Source organism: Cajanus cajan, chromosome 10 (assembly GCF_000230855.2).
Source record: "Cajanus cajan strain Asha chromosome 10, NIPB_CcT2T_4, whole genome shotgun sequence".
Taxonomy (NCBI): domain Eukaryota; kingdom Viridiplantae; phylum Streptophyta; class Magnoliopsida; order Fabales; family Fabaceae; genus Cajanus; species Cajanus cajan.
The window spans coordinates 549,463-576,764 of record NC_138526.1 but is presented as its reverse complement, the minus strand read 5'-3'; the positions used below and the strand labels follow the sequence as shown (position 1 = coordinate 576,764).

The following is a 27,302-nucleotide window of genomic DNA, read 5'->3' as shown; positions in this document are numbered from 1 at the left end:
TTGTATCAATGACATGGTTATATATAGAGAGACAGTAAAGCCTAACTTTCATTTAATTTGATCCAAAGCTTTTTTTTTATTTTTTTTTATAACATGTTTGTGGAAAGCTATTATTATAAGCATGAAACTTTTATATATTTTTAGCTTTTGTTCTCTTTCTTCTAATTTTCTTTTCCTATGTATTCTTGACATTGCTTCAACAATTTTGACTTTTAGTATTTAAATTCAACGTTGTTGCATAATCTTGAAAAACAAACTGAATTTCGAGTTGTAGGAGAAGTGCATTAATTTTCTTTCAAGATAGTAGTTCTTATCATAACAACTTTTATACTCCTTGCTTTCTTAGAAACACAAGATATTTGTTTATATTTAATTCAATTCAATACATTGTTGTAAAAGAAGTACTATAAATATTCTTTCGCCAATTTTATACACATTGATCTTATGGTAAACAAAGAAAAATGCTTACCGTAGGAGCCAGATACCAGTATTATTATAAATAACTTGTCCTCGCCATATTAACAATTTGCCACTTCTGGCTTGAAAGCAGAATAAATGTCGCCTAGGTCATCTAACATACAACAATAAACTCGGTGCAAATTATTTTTCTAATTAGTATAAAAAAAAATAAAAATTAAAGGATGTATCACCGGGACGTAGCAACTTGGCCCCAAGAAATGAAATCCATAAATTTAGTATAGAATATAAAGGCTCAATTATACAAATCCCCGAAAAGGCAATAATCATGTCAAAAACTAGATGAGAGCTTGTATGCCTTGCTGTTGCATTTCTCTTAGTCTCCACATTAGGTAAATACCATCTTCTCCACGATCTTCTTGGTCCATTTGCTGTAATGCCCAAAAATAGAATACAGTGTGGATTGTATCCTAGGAAAGGAAAAAAATCTTGGTTAAAACCAGACAATCAAGGTTGCATTCACTTCATGAAAATGAAAATGGTATTACACACGTCCAAGATTATGTTGTACATTAACTTGCACATTGACAACACTATAAATTTACGTACTCAAATGGTGACAACAAAAACCATGAAAATAAATCAAAGCTCAAGCACCAGATAAGAGACCAGGAACCACTGAGACATGATAAGAGCTAACGGGGGAGATTGGGAGAAGACAGGTAATTAACATGTCTTTCTCATTACAAAACAAACCATTTTATATATAGGCCATGTTTGGATAAATTTTTCTACACACATTTCTAAAAGAGAAAAAATAAAAATAAAAATAAAAATTGAAATAATCTTCTTTATAAACTAAAATTAACTCATGCAAAAACAAATTTGTAGATATTCTCTCATATCAGATTTTCTGAAAACTTACTTTTAACTTTCGTATAAACTAGTTTTAGTTTATGGAGAAATTTATTTCGCTTGACGTTTGTTCTTTTATTCTCCTATAAGTATTGCTGAGAAAGTTTATCCAAGTAGACAAATAGTGCAACTACGAAACCAAGCATTTCCGTGCAATATATATCATCTAAATGTGAAATAAAAGTACAAACATCATTCATCTTTACTTGATCCATGCCTTCCGTAATTTTTCAAATATCATCAACATTACCAAGGGAAAAGGAAGGCAAAATTTGCAAATTAATGGCATTATAAATGTTTACACCACTAAGAGGCACCTGCTCACTCAAATGGGACGTAAAAAACTACACGAAATTTTACCAATTATGATTTCGTATGTCTAAACACACAAATAAGTATAGCATTTTCACATTGTAGCAATTGAAATATATAAACAGCTAAACAACACAGCATTTACCTTGCCTCCTTCTGTAATTGACCCATTCCTATCACGTACACAATAGATTTGCTGTGTTTGAAACTGAAAATTCATTGAACAAAATCATTCATATAAGTTTTCATTTCTACTGCATAAGATTAACTCTGAAAATTAGCAATGAACTTCTGGAAGTAATAATTTACATACCATTACAATAATTACTGGAGATGAACCCATCATCTTGGTCTCTCTTACATCCACATCAGATACATGCAGAATCTGCAGAGTTAAATAATTAAAGGAAAAAAAAAAACTAAATATCCTTGTAGGTACAAGCGCCTTAATCATGTTTTGCTGTAGGAATAATTGTGCAAGATTCACAAGAGAATGCCAGACTGGCTTAACTAAGATATATTCGGAAAAAAAAAGAAAAAAAAAAAAAGAAAGGAGCAGAATTGCCATTTATGAGTAGAACTATAATTCAACCTTAGAAAATCTATCTTTCATATTTCATTCACATGTTAGAAGAGATAAAGGAGAAAAATTTGGAAAATAACTATTACTTATGAACAAACAACTTGTTAGTCCGAGTGAAACTAGATTCAAATCCCTTAAGCAAGGTATCTGGTTCAAATCTTATAGATAAAAAAATATGTAGTTGAAAGGAGAGACTTCATTAAAGGTAACCAATCAAGTTTCTTGACAGAGATTAATAATTAACAAAGCCGATAAATACTTTGCACCGATAACGCAGTAACCTAAAAAAAATAACTAATGAATGAAAGTATGACACAAGATACCAGAGTTAATGGTAGTACAAGTGTACAACCACGTGTTTTACACTTGTGACTTGTCTAAATGGCGCTTGGAGCAGCCCTGCTTCTCTTCAGTGATAGAAAATATTTGTTCCATAATGCCACATTCCCACTCTATTTTAGCTAATTACATTATATCTTTGCACATGGAACCCATGTTACCTATGTTAAATTTATCAAGTTAATCAGGAATCAATTTCGGTTCAAGCAAAGAAGATATTAATATTATTTCATTTTATGAATTTTTTTTCTTCACTTAACCTTATCAAATATAGTACCAAGATGTCAAGAAGTTGAATTAAAATGGAAACACTTTTTTGGGAACACTTTAACATGCTCAATGTGATATGGTACTATCAATCTCATTCAAATCAAAATGTAATTGAACAGAAAGCAACCAGAAAGATTCAAAAAATTGAAAACTCACCTTGTTATCAAAGAATATACCATGACTTTGGTAAGCATTGTGCTCTGCTTTACAACGTTCAACCAGCTCGGGGCTACAATACTTCTTTAATGTTTCAACGTCTCCCTGTATATATAATTAAAAACTGATTCATAAATCATAACTGCACCTGCCCAGCCAAGTAACCAACAAATAGATTTAGAGCAAAACTTGGACATAGAGCTTTATCTGTTGCTATCAGATTTTGTATTTTACAAGTGAAACGAGTAACAATTTTTTAACAACTCATCAGTAGTCAACTTCTTCCGCTTCATTAGCCAACTTCTTCAGCTTCAAATAACGAATGCAACTGCACTCTTCAAATCTATGAAATCCAAATCCTCCAACTAACATTTCATTCAAATGGATCCCCCACATCCAACCAGGCAGATCATCCTCTTTCTTAAGTCATATTTAATAACAATACTTCCTTTATTTTTCACTAAAATGATTCTCACTAAACATAGCTTCAAATCCAAAATTTTAACCTAATTGTTGGTTTTCCTTTCCAAAATGGTTATTAAAAAAAGTGCTCTTACCTAATGATTAAGATTTATGTCATCAATCATTCTAATTAAAAAGTATATATTGCCCAATTTTATATAATCTATGACTTGGATCTCAAACTGTAATACACAGTTGTTGCTCCAACCTTGCATCCAATACCACAAGTTATCATCATCATCCAGCTGTCCCTTTTTATTAGGAAGGGTTGTCTTGGAATAAAAAGATTAATTTTGGTTACATGTTACAACTGATGATGAGGATTTGTTCTAAAAGAAAGACAGGTACTAAGAGATGAACTAACAATGAGATGTAAAACTGAGTATAAGTGATAAAAGTATCACTTGTTAGAACACAATAGCAAATAGCATTATACACAAGTATTGGCCATAAACTTGTGCCAAATTCAAAAATGGAAAGACGATAAAACTGCACCTAAAACAGAACACATTTTCAGCATTCCTGTTTATACTTGGGACTAACCTTGATGTAAGCATTAAGCACTGGTTTTATTGCTTCCTGTACTTCCCCAACAAACTCCGGTAATGAAAAATAACTGGTCCATGTAATCAAAATAAAAGAAAAAAGATGTTAGCAATTAAAATAACAATAAAATGCTAAGACTAGGATAAAAACAAAAGGCATTAGAGCCTACGGATCTCGTTGACGTATTTCCTTGTAAGATATTGCAGCATCGGTCTCTTGAAACATACTATCATTGATACTGTAAAACAAGTGTGGTAAATTAGCACTTAAATTTGCATCATACATTACTACTATATAAATTGTAACCAGAAAAATATTGCAGCATGCATTACTATTAACAGTAGCCAATCATTTGGTAATTCTAATTTCCAAGAAAAAGAATGATTGCAAAGAGAAACTTGATGACATACTCCTGTATTTTGTGAATAATGGGGCTGTCACTGGTCTCATATCTTTCCCGTAAATCCTCTACTATCTGTCAATTTCAATAAATATATAAAATACCATGCCAGCAAAAGGTGATTCCTAAGTTAAACATGCAATATATATTCTCCATCCACGGTGATGAATTATCACATAGGACACTAATGTTTATGAATGCAAGTGGGGTAAGCTGCACAATATATGATTATATAACAAAGTGAAGTCCAAAGAATAATCATTTTAGTAGAATAAAGAACCTCGGGAATCAGGAGTAGAACATACCTCCTGGCCCTTTGTCTTCACAGGGTCACTATACTTGAGGAATCGCTTGGATACTGGATGGCCTTTCACCTTTATGTAAATACAGAGAAGATAACTCAATGAAAAGGTTTTCTGGACTATTCAATTAAAAGAGAACTGCAACTAAGTTACCTTATCCCTGAACTCATCAAACTTCTTACTCCACCAAGTTTGTTTCACTGGCATAACAACAAGTTCTGTTCTTGTACTTGTTTCACCACTTGATGCAGAAGGAACACGCTTTCTCTTAGTTGGGGTACTACTTAACTCCTCTTTTACTATGTCATAACCCTTCTTGGTTATGTCAACTAACTTTGCATCTTTTAATTTTTGGAAGGCAGCAGAAACATTTGGAGAGGAAATAGTTGATTTAAATTTGCCAAACAATGAATCTGAAGCATTAGTAGACTCAGATTGCTGGTTTTTCTCTTCCTCCGGCGATGTTTGATTTCCTCCATTTGCATCAGCACCCTGTTTTGTTGAAGAATCAGTTGATCCTGAAGAATCCTGCTTTCCTATCCCAAAAGTTTCCTTCACCTAGTTTTCACAAGAGCAATATCAATAACCTATCAATTGTCAATCACATTCACCAGCAGAATTGTAAATCATGAACAGACCTCCTCAGTTGCAGCTGAAATCTTCTCTTTTACATTGTAAGAAACCTGCAAAAAGTATAATTAAATTTCAGGAATCATGTCAGCTTATTCAAAATAGATATATGGATCCCAAGCTCCCATCAACAAGTTTAACAACAATTGCATTTAACCGTGCAAACAAACAAGGGAAGAATGAGAACATAAATAGCAATCCAATGTATGCATCTCTTTACCTAACCAAAAGAAAAAAAGAAACCATTTTTATACCATATTTGCATCCAGACCAGTGTAAGCTCACATTACACTTTTCTACACAATTACACATGCTATACAATGGCTTTATTCTCTAGTTATGCATTGATGTACACCTCGTAGTTGTTTACATAGCATTTTCCGAAAAGACTACAGAGCCTCAGAAGTGAGGTTCATTGTTTTCCCCTTTTCTCATAATATTTCCATTACTAATCCAGAGTAGAAATTGAAGATGACCTTTGCTTATACCTTTTTTGCAGCAGCTTCAGCTTCTGTCCACACTTCATCCACTTGTTTGTACAGCTGCTCAGTTTTCTGCTTTGTTCTGCATTAGCCATTTAACCATCTCAGGCCCTTCATTGAAGTCTTGAGCCAGCCTTGACATACAATGGTATGTCTCAGCCTAATAGTCAGTAACAAAAAAATTTATGTTATGGTCACCACATACAACACTTACTTTTCTTTCAGCTCTTTTTTTACCCCCTTAAGCTCATCTGCTTTTTCCTTCAGCTCCTTGACAGACTGTTGGAATTCTTGGTTTCTGCAACCATCAAAGACAAGAAACAAATAGGGCAGACAGTAACACCCCATAAAAGGAAATAAAACCTCAAAAAGAATCAACAGAACAATATATACAAGGCCATGACATGCACAAACATTTCAGAGATCAAGCTTTGTTATCTCCAAATACAAAAGATTAGGTCTATTATTTCATTTTGTTTCAGGAAAGTGACTTATATACATAGTCTTCATAACTCAATAACGGGTGGGGGTGGCCCAGTGTATATATAACAGCCCCACTTACTTTCCTAACAGACATTAAGAAGGAATTAAATGGAACAAATTGGATTATACACACATGCACACACAAGTATAATGAATAATACCATTGCATTTTATGTACAATCTTAATCCAAGTTGCTTAAAGCACAAAATGTCTCGAGTACATTTGGCATTTCTCTCATATTGTTAGGGGTCTATGTGTGTGTGCTCGCATGTTTAGCATACTGCAAGTACATATATATGAGATTGAATTCCCAAATGCTGTGCAATTATTTTTTGCATAGCATGAAAAGTTAAATTACTTTATTATTATTATAAAGATAAGCAAGGCCTTGTACAATGCATTATGAGAAATCTGACCAGGAAAAGGGGATGTACTTTAGAAAAGAAAGGTATGGTTTAGAAACAGTAGGGGGAGAGAGAGAGAGAGAGAGATGTATCCTAGGTTCATAATCATGTGATAGCTCAATTATAGACATCATGAGAGATAGAACTTCATCAGTTGACACCCAAACAACAGGTGCTGATCCACAGACTTGATTTGGGACTACGTATGAATTATAAGGTGCAACAGCACTTGCTCACACACTTGGCAGCATAGGAAGTTTTCAGAGAAAGGCCAGGAAACATAGACCCAGAACCAGACTAGAGAAGGAATCTTGAACTCCTGTGTCAACTTCCATTCACCATCAACATAGGAACCCAGATCCTTTATCCAATTTCTTCCCTGAAACTCTTTGATTATGCTAAAAAGTATGATAATTTTCTCATAAGGTTCTTGTTGTAATTGTGTTAATGCATGTTCTCAAGTTTGTTTTAATCCCTTCTTTTTATTCTTGTGTTGTATTCTTGTCACAAAGCCTGGTGAAATTTCTAGGAGTAGGCCCTCATTTATCGAGATTCTGACATTTTCTGTGGCTGTATAACAAATATTGTTTTACATGTGGTACCTGTCAGCGTTTTCAGGATTTGCGTGGTGCGTGCAGCTTGGAGCCTAAACCATGTTATTTATTATCTTGGCGCAATTTATGATGCACAAAACAAGAATTCAAGTATGATAGTTTTATGATTTTACCTTGTGTATTCCATGGAACAAAAGACACAATTGTTTTCCTTCAAATCAAGATGCATGAGTTTCAAATCTTGAGATTTACTGATTCATCTTCGGGAACTTCAGGTTTGATATCTTGGCTCCGTTTAACTTTCCCAAATTTTCTGGAAATGTAGCTAATGTTTTAAGGCACCAATTTTCTGAATTAACTTTCTTGAACCCACAAATTATGGAGCTCAAAGTATAAATCTGATAGTCCCATAAAAAAGCTCAATTTGATGAATAAATCGAAAGTTATGATCACTCTTCTAGAACTTAAGATTTTCTGGCTGGTTCGTTGAAACACAACAATTGAGGATCATGCTTCATTAGATTAGATAAAACATCATAATTTATCGCTTCCCTTTTTGGAAAATCTCGATTGAATATTTAAGTCCTCCAGGAAACTAAACCTCTAATATCTAGATAATGATTAGTAAAATGACTGCAGGCGTTTGAACCAATGCAATTTTATTGATCCATTATCTTATGCAGAACTTTATGTTTTAATATAGCAAAGGAATGAGGTATCCATATAAGTTTATATGTGTGCTCTAAATTTTACACCAGCAACTGAGTTCCTTATCTCATTGTGTTCTTCCTTTAACTAAAAGACTGAGGTGTGGTTGCCACAAGGGAATCCAATATCTTCAATTACTGTGCCACGTGTCTTTGTGTGTTCTGTACTGTATAAATTAGGGACAGGAACTTGTTTTAAGGTACTTTGAAATGTGTAAATAGTTGCTTAAGCTTGTCAAAAACTACTAAACTAAACTACAGGATTATAAAAACAGAACGAAAAAAAAAAACCTAATGTAATGTGCTGAAAATTAAGAACAGTTGTTGCTTGCATTGGTAAATTATTTTAAAATAAACTAACAATGTTATTCTAGTTAATCTACTAATTAACATTAGAATAAGCATCCTCTAAAGTGGTTCTTAGGCAAGCACATTTTGGCTACGGGGTAATTAAACCCTTGTGTCAAAGAAAATGCTTATTTAGAATTTGTTTGGATAAATTTCACTATAAGCACTTCTAAGAGAAGAAAAGAAAAGGAAAAAAATAAAACAAGCTCTGAATGTTAAAACCAGCTTATGCATAAGGCATGAGCTAATTTATAGAACATATTAGCTTATCTGAAAGCTGGTTTTAAACTTATGGACAATCTAATTTTAACAGTTTCACATTCTTCCTTCTTATTTTAACTTATTCCGATGGTTTTAAACCACTCTGTTCTTGAAATAAGCTCATGCAATTTACAAACCTCGGTATTGGAACATAGCTATTACAAGTGCAATGGTGCAATTAAAATTGAATTCGAAGAGAGAAAAGAATACCTAACAGCTTCGCCTTTAATTTTCTTAGAGAACTCATTGAAAACACTGTATCTACGCCTATCTTCCGAAACGAGAGGTAACCTTCTGCTCATGAAAGGAACCTGGTGGCGAGGAGGAAGAAGAAGGGATCGTTTGGAGAGTAACAAATCGCGAATCAGCTTTCGCGTCGCCATTCGGAATCAAGGAATATGAGAAGGTTGCCGTTCTTTATATTTTATTTTATTTTGCTATTTGTAATGTTGGCAGTGCTTGAGGAAGAAGAAATAAAGGGCTTGCGTAGCTGCTGCTGCTGTGGTGTGGTGTGGTGTGGGATCAACATTGTGCTTCCTACAACCATGCACGCTAACCAAATCAAAACTCTGCATTTTCCGGTTTGGGCTTAGGGTTCCCATTCTCATTCAAGTCCAATCAGCCCAAGCCCCATTTATAAAAGGGACATGCCAATTTTACCCTACCCACCTTTATATTTTGTATCGCATAGATTAAATATTTAAATAAATAAATTATATATATAAGAGTATATTACTAATTTTGTCACTTTCGTGCTTATTTTTTTAACTCATCGTCCTAATGATCCTTATTTATAGATGTTCTCATTCCATCTTTTCTATTTTTAATTTAAAGAACATTATTTAAATGACCAATGAAACCAACTCCTACATATAAAATATGAACTACTATTTTGTAAGAGAGTGTTTTTAGGAACTTTTATTTGATGAAAGGATTTTTAAGAATTCTTTTAACTTCATATCTAACTTTGTTTTTATTTATCACAATTATTTATAAATTAAGTTTAAATATTTTAAAATAAATTATCAATAAATAAAAATAATCTTGTGCTATAATTATAATATAAATTATTTATCATAAATCTAAAATATAATTTATATATTTAAAAGAAATATATTCATTTAAATTTTAAATATAATTTATATATTAAAATATATTATATATTTAAATACATAATTTATTTTCAATTTTAATCATATAATAAACATTTTAATTTAACTTGTGCATTATACAAATTAAAAAATTAATAGTATAACAAAGTTACATTTAAAAAAATATTTGTAATAACATATTTTCTCCTTTAATTTTTTTATTTTCAATTTTAATTCAATTTATTTTTCATAGTATTAGTTATAATTTTTTTTTATATTTATAAACAATTAATAGAAATTTTAATTATTTTATATATTAAATTTACATGTTTTTTGTATGACACTTTCAATTATTTTATGTTAAATTGTACTTTTAATTCTTATATTTTTACGTGTTTGTAATTCTAGTCTCTATATTTTAAAATAAATGTATTTAATTTTTTTTATTTTTAAAAATACGAAATTTTAGTCTTAATAAATAATTGGTGTAAAAAAAGAGTACATGTATATTTTAAAATTAATATAGCGATTTTGATTAAAAAAATAGAAAATTATTCTTAAATATATTTCTATTCTTTTTAATAATTTTCCAAATTAAAGGCATTTTAATTGTTTTAGATCTCAATTCCATGCATTTTTACTCTTAAATGTCCAATAAGATAAACATACCGTAAAATCATTATTATTTTCTTTCTTTTCAGCACATGCATGAATTTGAAATAAAGATATTGGGTTGGTAGAATTGAGATAAAAATATATGGTATTTAATTAATTGCTTTATATATATAATTGATATTTTTCTATATAAGAAAGAGTAAGGATGAATTTTGATAACTTTTACTTATTTTATATAAATGAAAGAATATGAATTGGAATTTGCTCTTATAAAGATTTCGTGAGATAGCAGAGAGTGAAAGCTTTGCAGGATTGAAGGATAATACTAGTATCTTATTGATCTTTGAGGTTTGTTTTTATGAATTATTTTTTATTAATTTTGTTTTACAAAAATTCTTCGTAAAAAACAATAGTATTCTATTTCGATTCATCCTATAATAGTTTTCATGATATGTGATTATATATGTTATTTTATCATTGTAGCCTTCATCTATTAGCTTGTTCATCCTTATTTTTAAAAGAGTTGTCATTAAAGATCTTGATTAACTAATTCAATCCAATACATGTCACAATAATCAAATAAAAAATATAAAAATCAAACGAATTGAAAATTGATTTTTTTTTTTAATGAAAAACATTGAAAAATTGATTCGTACTTCATTAGATTGTATCAGGTTTTAATTTGTAAGTTAAAAATTAATAAAATTTAACTCAAACAAAACAATCATCTGATATTTTTTTTTAAAGAAACAATCATATGATATACATATACTTCTATTGCCAATTTACGTGTTATCTATATATTTAAATCTTGACTTTTATTGTTTTTTATTATATCCTTATTTTTAATTGTTGAATTCTTAAGGCCTGATTCCATTATTCATTTTGTCTAACTATAATTGCACTTGAAATTCTCAAAAGAAACCATTTTCATTAACCCAAACTACAATTTCACCATCGTTGTTGCACACAATCATTTCTTGTTTGTATTTCTTCACTTTGTGATGCTTGATGTTGGACTATTTTGTATATTTTGTAATTTATTTATCTATAGACTTTTTAAAAAAATTGAAACTAATCCTATCAAAACTGAAATAAATTGAAATTGATTAAATCTTAAAATCAAATTAATAGATTGTTACGAAATAATACTAAAGTAATTGGAGTGAATCATTTTTACCCTCAAAATTCAATTTGCAAATTACCCAAGTTTTCATTCATTATAAGATTTGGTCACTTGCCTTGTTAATTTTTCTTTTACAATTATTTTATTAAGGTAAATATTTAACCCTCCCTTTTGAAATTCTATCCTCCCCTAAAATGTACTTTACTATATTTCTTCTTCTTTTTTTAATTTTCATGAAAATGATTGAAAAAAATAGTTTAATTATTTATAATAAACACACCAGAAAAAATTAGTTGAATCATTTATAATTAACATTTTGTATGCTGTTACATTCATTTAGTAAACATTTCAAACACTTTTTTCTTATTTAATTATCTTATATTTTATCATTTTTCCTTTTCTATTCCTATTTTGCAACATAAAACCAAAAACTACCAAAGAATATTAAATAATATATATTATCAATATTTAATCCCACATTGTATTTATTTTATTAGGTTTTATTTATATATGCTTAATGCTTACTTTTTGCGTGTTTTGATATAGTTATGTGAAGAAGAATCGGTAAAGGTGACATGGAATCTTGCAATTGTGTTGAACCATTACAATTAGGTGATGAAATGTTCATGAAATACCAATATATCTCAAACTTCTTCATCGCCATTGCTTATTTTTCGATCCCTTTGGAACTTATATACTTCGTTAAGAAATCAATAATATTTCCATATAAATGGGTCCTTATCCAATTTGGTGCTTTCATAATTTGTTGTGGGGCAACACACTTAATCAATTTATGGACTTGTAGAACACATTCCAAAACTTTGGCAATGATAATGACTGCAACTAAGATTTTAACTAGTGTGGTATCTTGTGCAACTGCCCTTATGCTTGTACACATTATTCCGGATTTATTGTCTGCTAAGACAATAGAATTAACTTTGAAGAAAATGGTGAAGGAGCTTGACACAGAAATGAGTGTAATTCGTACACAAGAAGAAATTGGTCGACATGTTAGCATGCTAGCTAACGAGATTAGAAGCACTCTTGATAGACACACAATATTGAAAACAACCCTTGTTGAATTGAGTAGAACTTTGGCACTAGAGGAATGTGCTATATGGATGCCAACTCACACAGGTTTAGAGTTGCAACTCTCTTATACATTGCCACCACAAAGTCCAATCGGATATACCGTACCCATTCACCTTCCTGAGTTTAAACAAATATTTGGTAGCAATAAAGCAATAAAAATTTCACCAAAATGTCCTGTGGTTACATTACTGCCTCATGTTAAACAGTACATGCCTGGAGAGGTGATTGCTATTAGTGTACCCCTTCTTCATCTCTCTAATTTTCAAAAACACCATTGGTCAGATATTTCAACCAAGAGTTATGCTTTGATGGTTTTAATGTTACCATCAAATAGTGCTAGACAATGGCATGCACATGAGTTAGACCTAATTGAGGTAGTCACTGATCAGGTTAGTAATCCATTATATTATGTTTTTACTTTATGTAAAGATAATTTTATTTTAGTTTTGCTTATGATAAAATTTATTTTTTAAATATCCCATATCCTCACTTATTGGTGTGTAATATGCATTTAGATATGTCATTTCACACTCCACCTTACAATAGCCACTAAAATGATATATCTAAATGTGTATCTTGTCACTGTTGAGTGGTAGTTTGAACAATAATTTAAAAAAAATATATATTAAAGAATCAAAATCAACAAAACTTGTTTTAGAGGACTAAAAGTAGTTTTATTTAACATGAGTATATATTTAAGCAATTTTATTTATTTCAATTTCTTTTTTAATATACATTTTTTACATGTATTTTATTTTCTCTTCAAAAATTAATTACATTCAACATGGATATTATTTATTTATTATAACAAGTTGAAGTTTTTTTTTTAATAATCTTACAGAAATTATTTTATTATTTTTATAAAATGTTATTTTATATGCAATATTGATTAATTTCTTTGGTTTGAAGGATATACATTTGTATATTATTTTCTTATCTTAAAATTATGTGTTATCCTACTATTTACAACAAAGATGATACTTTTTGTTACCTGAAAAAGGTTTAGGGTTTGGTATTACTAAACTTTGTGCATATATATATATATATATATATATATATATATATATATATTAATAAATTAATTGGATATTTTCATCCCAAAATTAAATAACTTATATTATGAAAAACACACCTATATTATATTCATTAATAATAATATTACTTGTTTTAATTTTTTTCTACACTAGATGGCGGTTGCTCTTTCACATGCTACAATTTTAGAAGTGTCAACAACGGCTAGAGAAATACTCATTGAGCAAAATGCCGCACTTGAATTGGCAAGAGAAGAAGTAGAAACTACAAATCGTGACTATAAAGATCTTTGGACAACTATTAATCACGAGATTAGAACTCCTTTACATGCAATTATTACACTTTCTTCATTATTACTAGAAACAAAACTTACAGTTGAACAACGTTTAATGATAGAGATGATATTGAAAAAAAGTAATTTGTTGATTACTCTCATTAATGATAGTTTTGATCTTTCACGACTTGAAGAGGGTAGTCTTCAACTTGAAACAACAACATTTAACCTTCATTTTGTGTTCAAAGAGGTAAACTTTCATTTTTAAATAATTTTATTAGATTGATTTGTTTCTAATGGTTTGGACTTTGGAGTTTCATTATAATTCATTGTGATATTTCATTTTTTATGTAACAGATCTATAACTTGATAAAGCATGTTGCATTTGTCAAAAAATTGTCTCTTACTTTAAATCTAGCTTCCAATTTACCAACATATGTCATTGGGGATGAGAAATGTCTCATGCAAACTATTTTAAATATTGTTGGCAATGCTGTGAAGTTTTCAATTGAGGGTGAAATTTGTATCCTTGCATTTGTTGCAAACCTCGAGTCATTCATGGATGATAGGATTGAAAATTTTCATCCAAAGATTAGTGATAAACACTTTTACTTACAAGTTCAGGTTTGTTACTCTACATAATATTCTTCTCTCTTGAGATTTTTAATTCATTATTTTCCAACTTTAATAACAAAGGTTTTTTTCTCTTCACGTTATAGGTGAAAGATTCAGGGTTGGGAATTAATTCACAAAATATTCCAAGGTTATTCTGTAACTTTGCACAAAGTCAATCATTAGTAACAGGAAGTTCTAATAAAAGTGTACTTGGCCTTACAATTTGTAAGAGGTAATTTTCATAAAATGAAAAATATGATTTCTTTTATAAATTACTAGCAAATTTGGAATAAGTTATTTTACAATTCCAAGTTTAAAACTAACTTTGAAGTATGAAATGTTTTAAATTATGACCAGGTTTGTAAATTTGATGGGAGGGCATATTTGGATTGAAAGTGAAGGTATTAATAAAGGAAGTATTGTTACTTTCATTGTAAAGCTTGGAATCGCAAATTGAACAAATGAATTTGAAATACCATTGTGACTTGAAGAGGTTCCTAGCAATTTTGGATCAAAAACCTTTTGCAAGGCTTGGGAACTCTTAATTAATGGTGATAGGTTAATAGTTTATATATGTTCACCTTTTAATTTGGCTATTGTATACTTGTAATTTTTTTAAACTAGAACTGATTTTTTTTAATGATTTAGTTAACTCTTTATATTAAATCATAACTTGATCAACTATGTTCATGATAACATGTCACTGAATGATAATATTATATTACTTGTTCATGATTCAAAGTAAACAAGCATTAATGGTGAATGCATTCAAAATTTAGATAAGAAGTAGAATGTAAGTGTTCAATTGATTTAGTACTGAAGTAGAATATCTATCAATGATTTTAGTTACTTGTGAATTGGTTTGAATTAAACAATTTTTTAATTAAACAATTTCTTCATGAGTTTAAATTTTGTGTAGTTCAACCAATGAAGTTTTACTGTGCTAATCACATATAAGTGCATTCACATTAATACGTTCTCAAAATCATTTTTCTCTTAATGTTCAATAGACACATTTTCATGTAATTACATTTTTTTAATAAAATAAAAGGACGAAATGTCATGGTCAACATTCAATCCCAATTATTCCTTAAGTAAGACTAAAACAATAACTTTTGATTCATGGGTTTAACTTTGTTTAGTATTGAGTTTTTGTTTATTTTATATGAAAGATACATATGTTGTTTTGCATAAATAAATTAAATTATAATATGTATGGAATATTTATTTGTTAAAATTGTATGTTTATGAGTGTGATATTCAGTTAGAATATTTTATGTGTTAGTGAAAGTTTAGAACTTGTAATTTATTGAATAATTGTATGCATTTGTTTTTAAAACTTGTATGTATATATTTGTTGCTATTACACATGCAAAATTAAGTTTGATAACATGTATACATTATTATTCAATTTATTGTTAAAGATGTTTATACAAATGTTTAACTCTTTATTCAAAATTATTAATGTTTAGTGATTAATGTAATTTTAATAAATTAGAGAGCATCCAAATATCTTTAATTGATTAGAATTATGTATCAAGTCTTAAGGTTACACTGAAAACATTAATTGTAGTTAATCATATGTGACTTGACAAACTCTACTCTTGTGAATTTTATTCTATTAATACGGTTAATTAGGATAAAATATTGAACTATATTTTGTAATCTACCAACAGGAATTAAGAAAACAAACATAATTTAATATTGTTGTCATAAGGTAATGTGATGAGTCAAGTAAGGTAGGACTTTAGTCTGTAGATAAAATTTATGTAACTAGATTCATAAATTAAGACATGTTTTATATTGGTGAAACATGACATTTATTTTAGTCTTAAATTGTAAATGATGAATGTATGTTTTTTAACTTTGAAGTTTCTCAATCTACGAATATTTATGATATTAAATGAGGGTGATGATTATAAGATTTGAAAGGAAAGAATTCTTCTCCAGTTGGGTTGGTTAGACATCGATTATGCCATTAAGAATGTTGAACCACCAGGTATTACTAAAATCAACACTTCAAATGTTGTTGATCTTTTTGAAAAGTAGAGGAGATGTAACATCTTATTTTTTAAAAATAAAAATAAAATAAAATTGTTAAATAAAGTTTATAACATAGGCTCAATTAATTTATTCAATTGAGTTTATAATATAAATAATGATATTTTTGATAAATAAAATAAAATAAAGCTTAACAAGTGAGTTAAAGACAAACTTTTGGATTTTGACTCATAGTCCAACCTGGAGTTTTATTAAAGATAAGCAGAGGAGGGGTTAATTTATATAATGCATCAGATTTCTAGACCCTAAAAAGTTGCAAAGGAAAACCTAGAGGAGAACTCCAAAGAATACATGGGTAGCCTTGAAAATGATAGAGGATTGTGCACGTGCCTTGGAGATTGCCACCTAAGGTAAAAGGAGAGTGATAATGTCTCACCTTTTGGGCACATATAAGGAGTATGGTAGTGAAGCAATCCCTAAGCCTTTTAGGTTTACTGGTTGAAATTTATTTGAAGCATGTGATAATGATTTGAGATTGATGCCATGCATGATGATGATTGTTCTAATTTTTGAGGGTTTTGAGACAATTGATTGTACTTTGTTAAGTGTTGAATATTCGAGGCTTAGGGTTGAATGTATGATTTGGGGATTTTGTACAATTTGATTGATTTTGAAATTTTTTGTATGAACATGCCTTAGTATTTAAATAATTTCTATCTGTGTGATTATCCAAATAGAATTTCATTTTTTGGGCCGGAAAAAAAAAACATTTGGACTTATAATTTTGACTTAAAAATCACATAAAAATACTTTAAAATGATCAAGTTATGCAAATTAAAATATGAGTCTCACATTCACTACATGAAACATGACTTTTGTAACTTATAAGCCTTATGAAAAGCCTTAAATGATCGAATAAAGTTTTGTGGTAGAAAGTTATCTTTCCAATGGCATAAAATCACCTAAAATGAAGATTTAAAACTAAAGTTATGATCAAATTAGTAGACGAATGTCAAGTTGTCAGATTTAGACTTAAATATTGAGGTTTTATAATTTTTAAAAATAGTTGATGGTAAAATCAATTCTTGAAGTCAACTATAAATTATAAATAATTATCTTAACTTTCTAATAAAATTAAAATTAACTTGATAGCATAGGTAAATACTAGATACACATTTAGACCACACGATGCTATAAAAGGATAATATAAGAAGAGATAGTTTGTGAGTTATAATGGTAATTTTTTTTTATCTTTTAAGTGTTTAATCTTAATAATTGATTGAAATGCTAATGTCAATATATAAGAAAAAGAAAGTGTGAGAGAGAATAATTTTGGAGGAATGATGAGTGGGTTATTATGAAGGTGTGAAATTATATTTACAAGAATTTATGCTTGAGACTTTGTATCTATATGTAATATGAGATGGTTGTACATGATGTGTTATGAAATGTTGATATTTGACTTGAGAATGATGTTGCAACGTTTGAGACGCTGATCAATGATGATGATGATGATGATGATGAGATGAGTAAGTATAAGTAGAAACTTGACAATGATGAAATCTATGGAGGGCTGGGTAGTTTGTCAAACGGGTTAGGCCAACTTGGCCCACATGGGTCAAATCATGATTTTAGGTTATAGGCTAGGCTGACATGTATTATTTTCAAGTTGTTAATTTTTTGACCCAACCTATTCCATGTCGAGTCATCAAGCCACCAAGCCAAATTAGCCTAAATTAAAAATAAATAAATTATTTAAAAATTTATTTTATATAAAAAAAACTTAAATATATTTTTTTAACAAGTTAACATTTATTATTGTTTATTCATTTTAGTGAAAATGTGAATTTTTTGGATTTGGGAGGTTGGGAAACAATTATTCTATAGATAAAAAAAATATAAAGGTAAATAAATTAGAATATAGAAGATAAAGAAAAATTGTCTATATATATATATATATATATAAGTTACATATTACATAAACAAAATCAAAAGTGAAATTTAACTTATTTTTCTTATATATTATTTTTCAAAGATGACAAAAGAAAAGAAGAATCCTACAATCCAAAACTTATATTTCAACACATTATATTTTAATTTATTTATTTTAATAATTATTATTAGTATTAAATTATTAATTTATTTTTCTATCAAACCAGCCTAAAGTCTACAAGTCAACCTGACCTAAGTCCATTTGGCCTATCGATTTATGCGAGTCAAACCAAAATGACTTAAGTATATTAAAATCACTTATTAAGGCCTAGTCTAACCTTATCAATGGGTTGACTAGGCCGACCCATTGAGTCAAGCTTAATTTTACAATTTTAAGGTTAAGTACTTTGTGAAGAAGTCTAGACAAAGAGGTCTGGGAAGTTGTTGTTGAGACATTGCATGGTTATTGCGTTGTTTTTAGTTAATTATGTGGAGTCCATACATAGCATGCATATTTTCTTTGGTGAGGTGGTGTGAATTTATGTAAGAGGGTCTTTATGGTCATCTATTTAGACCTTGGAGGTGTTATGATAAAAAACCTCTAATGGAAATGAGAGGTGACCACGACAAACTGTAATGCTTCGACTAAATTCTGATAGATAACCCCTAATCGAGAGTGTAGATTGAGAGGGTCATCTAATGTGTCGTGATTTGGTCCATGGCTCTTCAATTACCTTGTATTGGAGCATCTTTTGGCAATGTTAGAGATTGGTACTACATGAATATAGAATAAAGAGCATGAGTGATTGAATAATGATGTGGGTGATTTGGAGTTTAATGTGTTGAATAAAGTGTTATGAATAATGATGTTATGTATCACCCAATAGTCCATAAGATTACAATCTCCATCTCATAGAATTCTCTTTTTAAAAAACAACGTGCTCTGTGGACTGATAAGATAGGTTGAACTCCGCTGGAGTACCCTTAAATAGGAGTGTGCAAAAAATCTAAATTGATTCGAACCGATCCATAACCGATCCGATCCATATTGAAAAAAATTCGAACCGAATCACTTTATAAAACTAGTTCAGTTATCCAATCCATTTTTACAAAGTAGATCGGTTTAGTTTTTTTAAAAAAATCGATCCATATATGAGTAAAAAGTGGATAACTACACCATACTGAACCAATCCAATTTCAAAAAAACTGATCCATATTTAAAAAAAATCAAACCGATCCACTTTTATAAAACGAATTGGTTCGGCTCGGTTCAAATTTTTCAAAAATCTGATCTATAAACACTCCTACCCTTACCCGAAACATAACATAAATGCCAACTCACTCTTACAACCTAAGGTCATGAGGATTGGCGAGGTGGTTAGAGACAATATTGGAAGATGGAGATATAGGTTTGATAACTCTTTCCTTGGTGGTGACCCTCTTTGGGAAAAAAATTTAGCCATAGAAGAAGGACTTAAGAGACGAGGATGTGATGGTTAGTTTGTGAGTCTAATTGTATGGCGACAGTGTTGGCGATTCAAAATTCTACTCACGGTAGAGATGATTGGCACCAACATGGAGATGTCATATGCAAGACGAGAGATCTCATGGCAAGAGATTGGTAGCTCATGATATTAACAATGTAGCTCATGATCTGGTAGGATAAGAAGCCACAAATACTGCACGTAATGTGAGATGAAGGAATCTTCCAAACTTCATATTTTTGTTTAGTTTGTTCATCTTTGTTTTCACTTTTGTAAATTACCAAAAGAAAATTTTGCTTATTTTTAAAATAAACACCATCAACTTAATTGATATTTAAATTTTATCATTTTTTTTACAAACATTTTTTAACTAACAATTTAGAGTTAATCTTTGATATCAATCATTCATTTTGTTACAATTATTTTTGAAATATAATAAAAATATGAATTTTCAAAGAAAGCAAAAGAAGATAATGATAAAAAAATAATCTTTATTTGATTTTTTTATTCCACATTTTATGATGTTTTAATATATAGAAAAGTAATATATGAAAATAAAACTAATGCATATATATAACTAATAAATAAATGTGACTTAAAATAAATAAATGATTGATATTTCTTATTTCTTAGTAGTCTAATCCCAATATAATATAAGAGATCATTTTAAAAAAAGAATTAAATTTTGATAATTAATTATCATTATCATTATCATCATCAATAATATTATCATTATTATTATTATTATTAGTAAAGTATAGGTCATGGGTACGAATATGATATCTAGGTATCAAATGAGTTCGAAGATGAAGATCAAAATTACTACTCCTATAAGTATAAAATTAGGTACTTGTAACCACTAGGGTTAGCTTAATGGTTGGGTGAGGAGGGGTTGGGGTAGTTAGAAACATGAAAACTTAGATTCAATCCTCACTGCAACCATCTTTGTAATCTTTCCTATCTTTACAAAAAAAAAAAAAAAATAGGTACTTGTATTATTTTTTAAACAAAAACATAAAGATAAATGTTATAGAACTCTTCCTAGACCCTATCAATTGACATCCCTACATTTAATACATATTAAAATATCATGTTGAAAATACTATTTTCATTTAATTATTTAAATAAGAAAAATTAGTTGATAAGAACATTCACCAACCCATCACTTTGTCCTGAATTTTCAATTTGTCATGTATCAATAAAGACCTGTTTGGTTTGAGACAACGTGAATAGTTTTTTCCTTTCGAAATTTTTAAGATTAGCAAGACATCCCATGTTTTTTTAAAGCGTGAATCTAAATGCAAAGTTAATGACATCATTACATCCATGCATTTGAAATATGTTCTCTATACATGACAACGCCATGCCGTGGTTGAGCAAGCTTCCCAGCAATTTGTAGGATTAAATACAGTAGTGCAATACAACTCTACGATTGTTCAAATGGCTGGCTTCTACTCTAATTAGTTGGCTCTTCTACTCTTAATGATAATTGCTAGCATGAATATGCCGTTGGAACAATTATTGACACTTACCTAATTGACCTTGCAAGGTGCAAAAAAATTGGCTTTTTCTAGCTTAGAAGTATTTGCATCTTTGATCATCTTATATGCGTCATTTTTAAAAGCAATTATCATCAAATGAATTATATGGATGTCTTGAAGTGTTGGGTTTAGCTAGTTTCCGAGTTTTCATATATTTTTTTTCTTCATGATATGTAAAGCAAGAAGAGATCACAACTGTTTATTTGTTCAAAACTTTTAACCTCCCCGAATATTTTAGATTTTTAACTATTGGTTATTTGAAGTTTGATGTTTTCTGTTTGCAGGACCAACAAATGCAACAAGTCTTCAACCAAGGGATTAATAAAGCCAATGCATTGAGCAACAGTATGTATTTTGTGGTAGTCAAAGCCTCAAGTTATGGATAAAAGCTTGAGCATTAATAAAGGATTATTAATCTAAGCCGACAGGTCTGAGTTTCTTTTATAAAAGGCTACTTGAGTTACTTAGCTATGTTATTCATTTATTATTTAGACATTAAAATTTAGAATGCAAAATACCAATTCAAAATAACTGACTCAACTAAATGTATTAAGGTCCAAGCCTTTGAAAGGAACCATTAATCAATACATTTCCTAAAGTCCAGAGTCGGGCCAAATTTTTGTATAGGAAAAAAGAAAAGGTCATGTTGAAGTTAATGCTTTACATAAGTGGCAAAGGTTTAATCAGGTAGCTTATTTCCACCACTAGCAAGAAATAAATTTTATAGAATCAAGGCCTCAAGCCCTCAACCAACCCGCCAACATATATAAAAAAAATAAAAATAAAAGGCTTGATATAATGATTCCATCATCAAAGGGCAACTGACAACATTTATAACGAAAAAGAGCAAGATTACAACCAGCATTCCTATTCCGCAAATTCAAGGGGATGACAAAATTTACTAATGCTCAATAAGTTTCACGAAGTCACAAATACAGCCAAATAACAGAAGGAAGAGCTGCTTAACTATAGATAAACAGTACTCTCTTTTATAACCAACAAAATGAAGCCTGACTGTTTCAACATATATTTTACCATCATCTGATAGTGATACAACCACACACTCTCAATTTCTAGTGTATAAAATACTAACATCCCTAAACTATGAATTAGGTATATCAAATTGAAAATAATTTCAAGTATATAAAACGGGAAAGGAAAAGGGAAACAAAAAAACGGAGACTCACTTGGAAGCATCCATTCTTCCATACTATTTCTAGGTTCTAGCAGGAAATTTTAATTGATTAAAAGCACTGGAATTGCTGCAGAAAATTTACCTGGAACAAATTGGGGAGAACATTTTTTCTGGTCTAGATGCACATTCAACGTATCTGAGAAGGCGAACATAACAATCCAGAAGCATCTGCCCCAACCGTGGCAAGATCACACACAGAACATAGCTGTCCCTCTTGACTTGGCACAAAACGAGAAGTGCAGTAAGGGCAAGAGACATCCTTTTGTCCTCGATAAATGGGCACATAAGTTGCACCACAAACGACAAATGGGTTTCTGAAATCATAGTTCAACTGTGTGGCATCAGTCATATTCCTTTCTGCAGCAGCAAGCACTTGTCTTGCTGTCTTGGCTTGGGTTTCAACAGTAGGATTAGTCTCAAGTAGCCTCCTGGCAAAGTTAGCAGCCGAGGCAAGGTTTTTTGCCTTGTAGCAGACAGTCATTGCATTCAACAAAGCTAGCCTCAAATGTGGGGTTTGAAGGTTGCAGTGAGTGAAGTATGCTGCAAGCTCCTGCTGCCGAACTAGATTGTCCTTCATTTCTCTTCTCTTCAACTCCATCTGCAGACCCAAAACATACTCTTTGACTACGATAATCAATTCCTTCACCTCATCCACTTCTCTCCTTGACTCAACTACAATCAAGGGAATAGCATGAAGAATACTGATGAATGCCCTAAGAGCCTCGGTAAATTTCCCAGAAGTTGTTGACTTATAACCAGCTCTGAGCCTTTCATCCAATTGAGAAAGTCTGACAGGCAATGCTGGCAGGCCTCTTACATTTGCACTTGATGACTCAGTCCAACCTCTTTCAATGGCAAAAGATATCACCGGAGCAGATGAAAATGCACGCAGATAGGAATGGCTGCCAGTATTAAGATCAAGAAACGTGGGTCTCAAGGGTGCAAAGTTTGTTATCCCTAGTTGACGGTTCAGTAACCGCATTGCAGTATCAAAGTTGCCAGCAGCTGCATGATCTGCCGCGAGAGATGATTTCTGAATCCATATCTGACTTACAGGCATACCAGGGGTTGGGGCCACGAAAACAGATCTTGTACCAACTGAAGCTTTTGGGGTGTCAGCTTCAGGGGGCAGTTCTAAATCTTCCAACTCCCATCCACCCTCTTCACTTTCATCTGCCACTTCCCCATCCTCCAAAATTGCAGCAACTTCCCCATTTTGTAAGTCATCCACCTCAACCATGTCAAGCTCCTCACCCCAATCAGCATCAGCTGCCTCATATTCTTCATCAGTAACACCCTGTTTCATGCTGTCAAGCCCGCCATCAAATATGCCTCGCATGACCCTAAGAAGGGGCCAATCACCAGCACACGTGAGAGGTGAAGGTGGCATTAAAAGAGATGGTACTTTTCCCCCAGGCAAAGATGGAATGTTGTCCCCAAGTTCAGCTGCAAGCCGTTCAGCAACATCATGAAGCCCATGGACTGATGCAGTGATGTAAGCCAGAGGCAAATGACCCGCATTCTCCAAGATTTTAACCCGTTGTCGGACATCACCCATATATAAGGCATTGTGAAACTGGCCCATCACATCATTCTTTACTTCAGCAATTTTCAGCATTTTAGAAAGTTTCTCCGTGTTACCCGTGATGAGATATAGGAAAGACAATCTCTCGAAATTTTTTGTCCTCTGATACGCATACTCCACTATCCCAGTATTACCCTGACGAAGAGCCTCAACCCCTAAACGATACCAGTAATCTTTCTCATCAATTGCTGAAGCTGATGCAACAGCAATTTGAATGTTCCCACTCTCTAAAGCCAAATTGAATCGAATTCTCTCATCATTCACAAAATGGAGGGCAACCTCAGGAAAGCCTTTTTGCCGGAGATAAGCAATCACAGCCTGCCCACAAAGCTGCGAAGTCTTTATCATGTTCATAACATGGTCATATTTTTTCTTCCACAGGGAAAGTTTAAAAATATATTCAGTGGCATCAACAACTATGGTTCTTTTCTTCCCATCCCGATCCAAGCAGAAGATGGTGTTTCCAGAAACCTTAGTGATGTAAATAGGGACATCCAGTGTCTTTATTATCCCACCATCTCCATTAGGAAGGCAGTATTTGATGTGATTTAATGTCGTGTAGATAAAAACACTGTTGTCATCCCAGGCTCCGCTTTTCACACGAATGGTCTCATGGAGAGTGCATTGGTGCACAAGCTTCTTGGTAGCAATGACAATGGCATGCTTGCTGAGCAAAGCAACAGTTTCCATGTCCCCAGACCAGACAACATACTTGACAAAAGGGGTCTGGAGTTCACCAAGAACTATCCTCTGTTGAAGATCGAACAGAACGACCCTATCCTCTGACCTACAAATCAAATTGCCGGTTCCCCCATAGAATATAGCATCGGTGGCAACGGGAAGGGCACTCTTCTTGACAGTCTCATTCTTGAGATTCTTCAAAAGCACTTGGTTGCTGCTTTTGTCAAGCACAGCAAACCTATTACGAGCGACAAACAGGGCGGATAATCCAACACCTTTCTTGGCATCCTGAGAATCACCCCTGCCATATCCATCCTTGGATATGCTATACAGCTCATAAGACCCCCCATCAACATCCGAACAGAGGAGAACTGCATTTTCGGTGGGACTATAGGAAAGAGTCCTGGGGCTCTGATTAAGACTCAAAGAACCAGGGCGGCGAATGGGCAGCAGCTGGGTCTCCCTCTGCGTGGAAAACTCATAGAAGCGAAGAAAGCGGTCTCTGGTATAGAACAAAGCATCCCCAGACACAGCAAAAGCAGGCCTTTCCCTCTCGAGCTTGAACACAATCATGCCACTATCATGACCGGCGGCCAAGAGATTCATGTGAGGATGCGCAGCGAGAATCCAAAAGCGATCATGGTCCCGGCGAAAAGTCTGGATCCCAGTCCGCTTGGTGGCGTCCCAGACACGAATACTCTTGTCCTCAGAGTTGGAGACAATAATATCCTGCTTGGCATGGAAAAGAACACAGGAGACATTGTTGGTGTGGCCTCTCAAGGTATCCACCTCCCAGGCCTTGGTATCTGAGGAAAACAGAGAGAGATGAATTGAGATCGAGATCGAGATGGAGATCTCGTTAAGAGTGGATAGTGATAGTGATAGTGATAGTACCGTTCATTCGCCAGAGCTTGAGTTGGCGGTCGTCGGCGGCGGAGACGATGAGAGGGAGGGAGGGGTGGAAGGAGGCCCAGTTGACGCCGCGGTCGTGGCCCTCGAGGAGGTATTTGACGAGGGCGTCGGAGGGGGAGGTGTGGCGGAGGGGGGAGAGGTCCCAGACGCGGAGGGTCTGGTCGAGGGAGGCGGAGAGGAGGAGGTCGTCCTTGGGGTGGAAGGAGGCGGACATGACGTAGTGGTTGTGGCCGGTGAGGACGGAGAGGCAGGAGCGGGACTGCCAGTTCCAGATGCGGATGGTCTGGTCGTCGCTGGCGGAGACGATCCAGGGGGACTGCTGGTGGAACTCCACGGTGCGGATGTAGTCCAGGTGGCCCAGGAGGGTGAAGAGGCACCGCCGCAGCTTGTAGTTCCAGAGCTTGATCTTGTAGTCGTCGCCGCCGGACACGAACAGGGGCTGCGAGTGGTGGAAGTGGAGGCCGCGCACGGGGCCCTCGTGCTCCTCGAACCTGTCCACCAGCGTCCCCATGCGGTAGTCCCACAGCTGGATCACTCCGCTGTGTAGGCTCGCCAGGATCCATGGCCTCTGCCCGTGGAAGCTCAGGCCCTTCACCCTGTTGCTCTTCGTTTCGAACTTTGTCAGCATCTTCTTTCCCGATTCTTATTCTGATGGAGCATCCGTATTCTCTATTACACTCACACGACTGCTGCGGCCTTTCCAACAACAACCACGCGTCACATGCCCCTCCTCCTTGTTTTTTTTTCTTCCCAAACATGATTCTTCTTACATAAGGACGCCTCGCATCAAAATTGTACCTGCATGAGGGTACACTCATGGTCTTCTTAGTGAGAAGGGCCGAACGGATGCTTTAAACGGACTCTTTAGAGAGGGGAGGTACCTGCAAAAAGCACTCCGCTCAAGTTAGGATAAGCACGATATTCTAGGGTAATTAATGAACACTGACGTACCTCGTTACGTGTGACCTATTTATAATACCTGACATGGGCCTGAACGTGGTGGGCCTATTCTAATCTTTACCAAATTAGGTAATACGATGCTAATCAGCTAATCATGTCTTAATTATGCACTTGTCCTTGTTAACTGTGATTTGTACTATAACTTGTTTAACCTATCGGCACGTTGCCGAGCCGACAGGCTAATGCTTGGAGGGTTGCATGTCTTCGGCTGTTGACCGGGCCGGTTGGCGTTTACTTGGTAATCCTATCGGATCGGCATTGGGCCGAGTCGATACATAGTATGCGGGGATACATCATGCTGTTTGCATCGGCCTTCAGCCGAGCCGACATGTGCCAGTTGACTAATCTCGGCCTTCGGCTATAAGCCGAGCCGATGCTAACGTCAGCCTTGGGTATGGTCCAGTTCGCATGGGTGTCTGACAGAACGGCACGTGTTGGTCAACATGACCGATAGGGTCCTCCCGGTACACAAGGCCCCCAGCCTTGAGGAGTATAACGACGCAAAGGGTAAATGTGACACTTCGTTTGTTACCTTTTTGAGGGTAGGCCAAGGGTTACAACTGCTTCAAGGAAACGAAGGGTTGTAACCATTGG

General features: G+C 32.9%; 3 protein-coding genes and 1 pseudogene across 3 annotated transcripts; 2 read left to right on the top strand and 2 right to left on the bottom strand.

The window, feature by feature from the left end:
* Window positions 1-442: 442 nt before the first annotated feature.
* On the bottom strand, window positions 443-9,155 carry TIM44-2 (translocase inner membrane subunit 44-2). The gene is made up of 13 exons (XM_020367942.3): window positions 8,783-9,155; window positions 6,029-6,112; window positions 5,821-5,896; window positions 5,341-5,385; window positions 4,856-5,260; window positions 4,706-4,774; window positions 4,411-4,475; window positions 4,170-4,238; window positions 3,998-4,070; window positions 2,993-3,097; window positions 1,958-2,029; window positions 1,790-1,852; window positions 443-887 (listed from the first exon to the last, which is right to left on the bottom strand). Exons 1-13 carry the CDS (start codon window positions 8,953-8,955, stop codon window positions 756-758), a joined length of 1,431 nt encoding a protein of 476 aa, XP_020223531.1. The 5' UTR covers window positions 8,956-9,155; the 3' UTR covers window positions 443-755.
* A 1,775-nt stretch (window positions 9,156-10,930) lies between these two features.
* LOC145952548 (ethylene receptor pseudogene) lies at window positions 10,931-13,109 on the top strand (annotated as a pseudogene).
* Window positions 13,110-13,683: 574 nt separating this feature from the next.
* On the top strand, window positions 13,684-14,874 carry LOC109806438 (ethylene receptor). The gene is made up of 4 exons (XM_020368846.3): window positions 13,684-14,052; window positions 14,160-14,426; window positions 14,522-14,649; window positions 14,775-14,874. The coding sequence occupies exons 1-4, from the start codon at window positions 13,684-13,686 to the stop codon at window positions 14,872-14,874; spliced, it is 864 nt and encodes a 287-aa protein (XP_020224435.2).
* A 7,380-nt stretch (window positions 14,875-22,254) lies between these two features.
* On the bottom strand, window positions 22,255-26,503 carry LOC109806290 (coatomer subunit alpha-1). The gene is made up of 2 exons (XM_020368661.3): window positions 25,731-26,503; window positions 22,255-25,642 (listed from the first exon to the last, which is right to left on the bottom strand). Exons 1-2 carry the CDS (start codon window positions 26,374-26,376, stop codon window positions 22,698-22,700), a joined length of 3,591 nt encoding a protein of 1,196 aa, XP_020224250.2. The 5' UTR covers window positions 26,377-26,503; the 3' UTR covers window positions 22,255-22,697.
* Window positions 26,504-27,302: the final 799 nt, after the last annotated feature.

What these genes read in the sequence shown, in the direction of transcription:
- LOC109806290 (XM_020368661.3), bottom strand. Translation starts at nt 26,376, where the DNA reads ATGCTGACAAAGTTCGAAACGAAGAGCAACAGGGTGAAGGGCCTGAGC. An exon ending in CAAGCTCTGGCGAATGAACG is followed by an intron (nt 25,643 to 25,730) that starts GTACTATCACTA and finishes TGTTTTCCTCAG; the next exon opens with ATACCAAGGCCTGGGAGGTG.
- LOC109806438 (XM_020368846.3), top strand. Translation starts at nt 13,684, where the DNA reads ATGGCGGTTGCTCTTTCACATGCTACAATTTTAGAAGTGTCAACAACG. An exon ending in TTCATTTTGTGTTCAAAGAG is followed by an intron (nt 14,053 to 14,159) that starts GTAAACTTTCAT and finishes TTTATGTAACAG; the next exon opens with ATCTATAACTTGATAAAGCA. An exon ending in ACTTTTACTTACAAGTTCAG is followed by an intron (nt 14,427 to 14,521) that starts GTTTGTTACTCT and finishes TTCACGTTATAG; the next exon opens with GTGAAAGATTCAGGGTTGGG.
- TIM44-2 (XM_020367942.3), bottom strand. Translation starts at nt 8,955, where the DNA reads ATGGCGACGCGAAAGCTGATTCGCGATTTGTTACTCTCCAAACGATCC. An exon ending in ATTATTCACAAAATACAGGA is followed by an intron (nt 4,239 to 4,410) that starts GTATGTCATCAA and finishes CTTGTTTTACAG; the next exon opens with TATCAATGATAGTATGTTTC. An exon ending in CTCCAGTAATTATTGTAATG is followed by an intron (nt 1,853 to 1,957) that starts GTATGTAAATTA and finishes ATGAATTTTCAG; the next exon opens with TTTCAAACACAGCAAATCTA.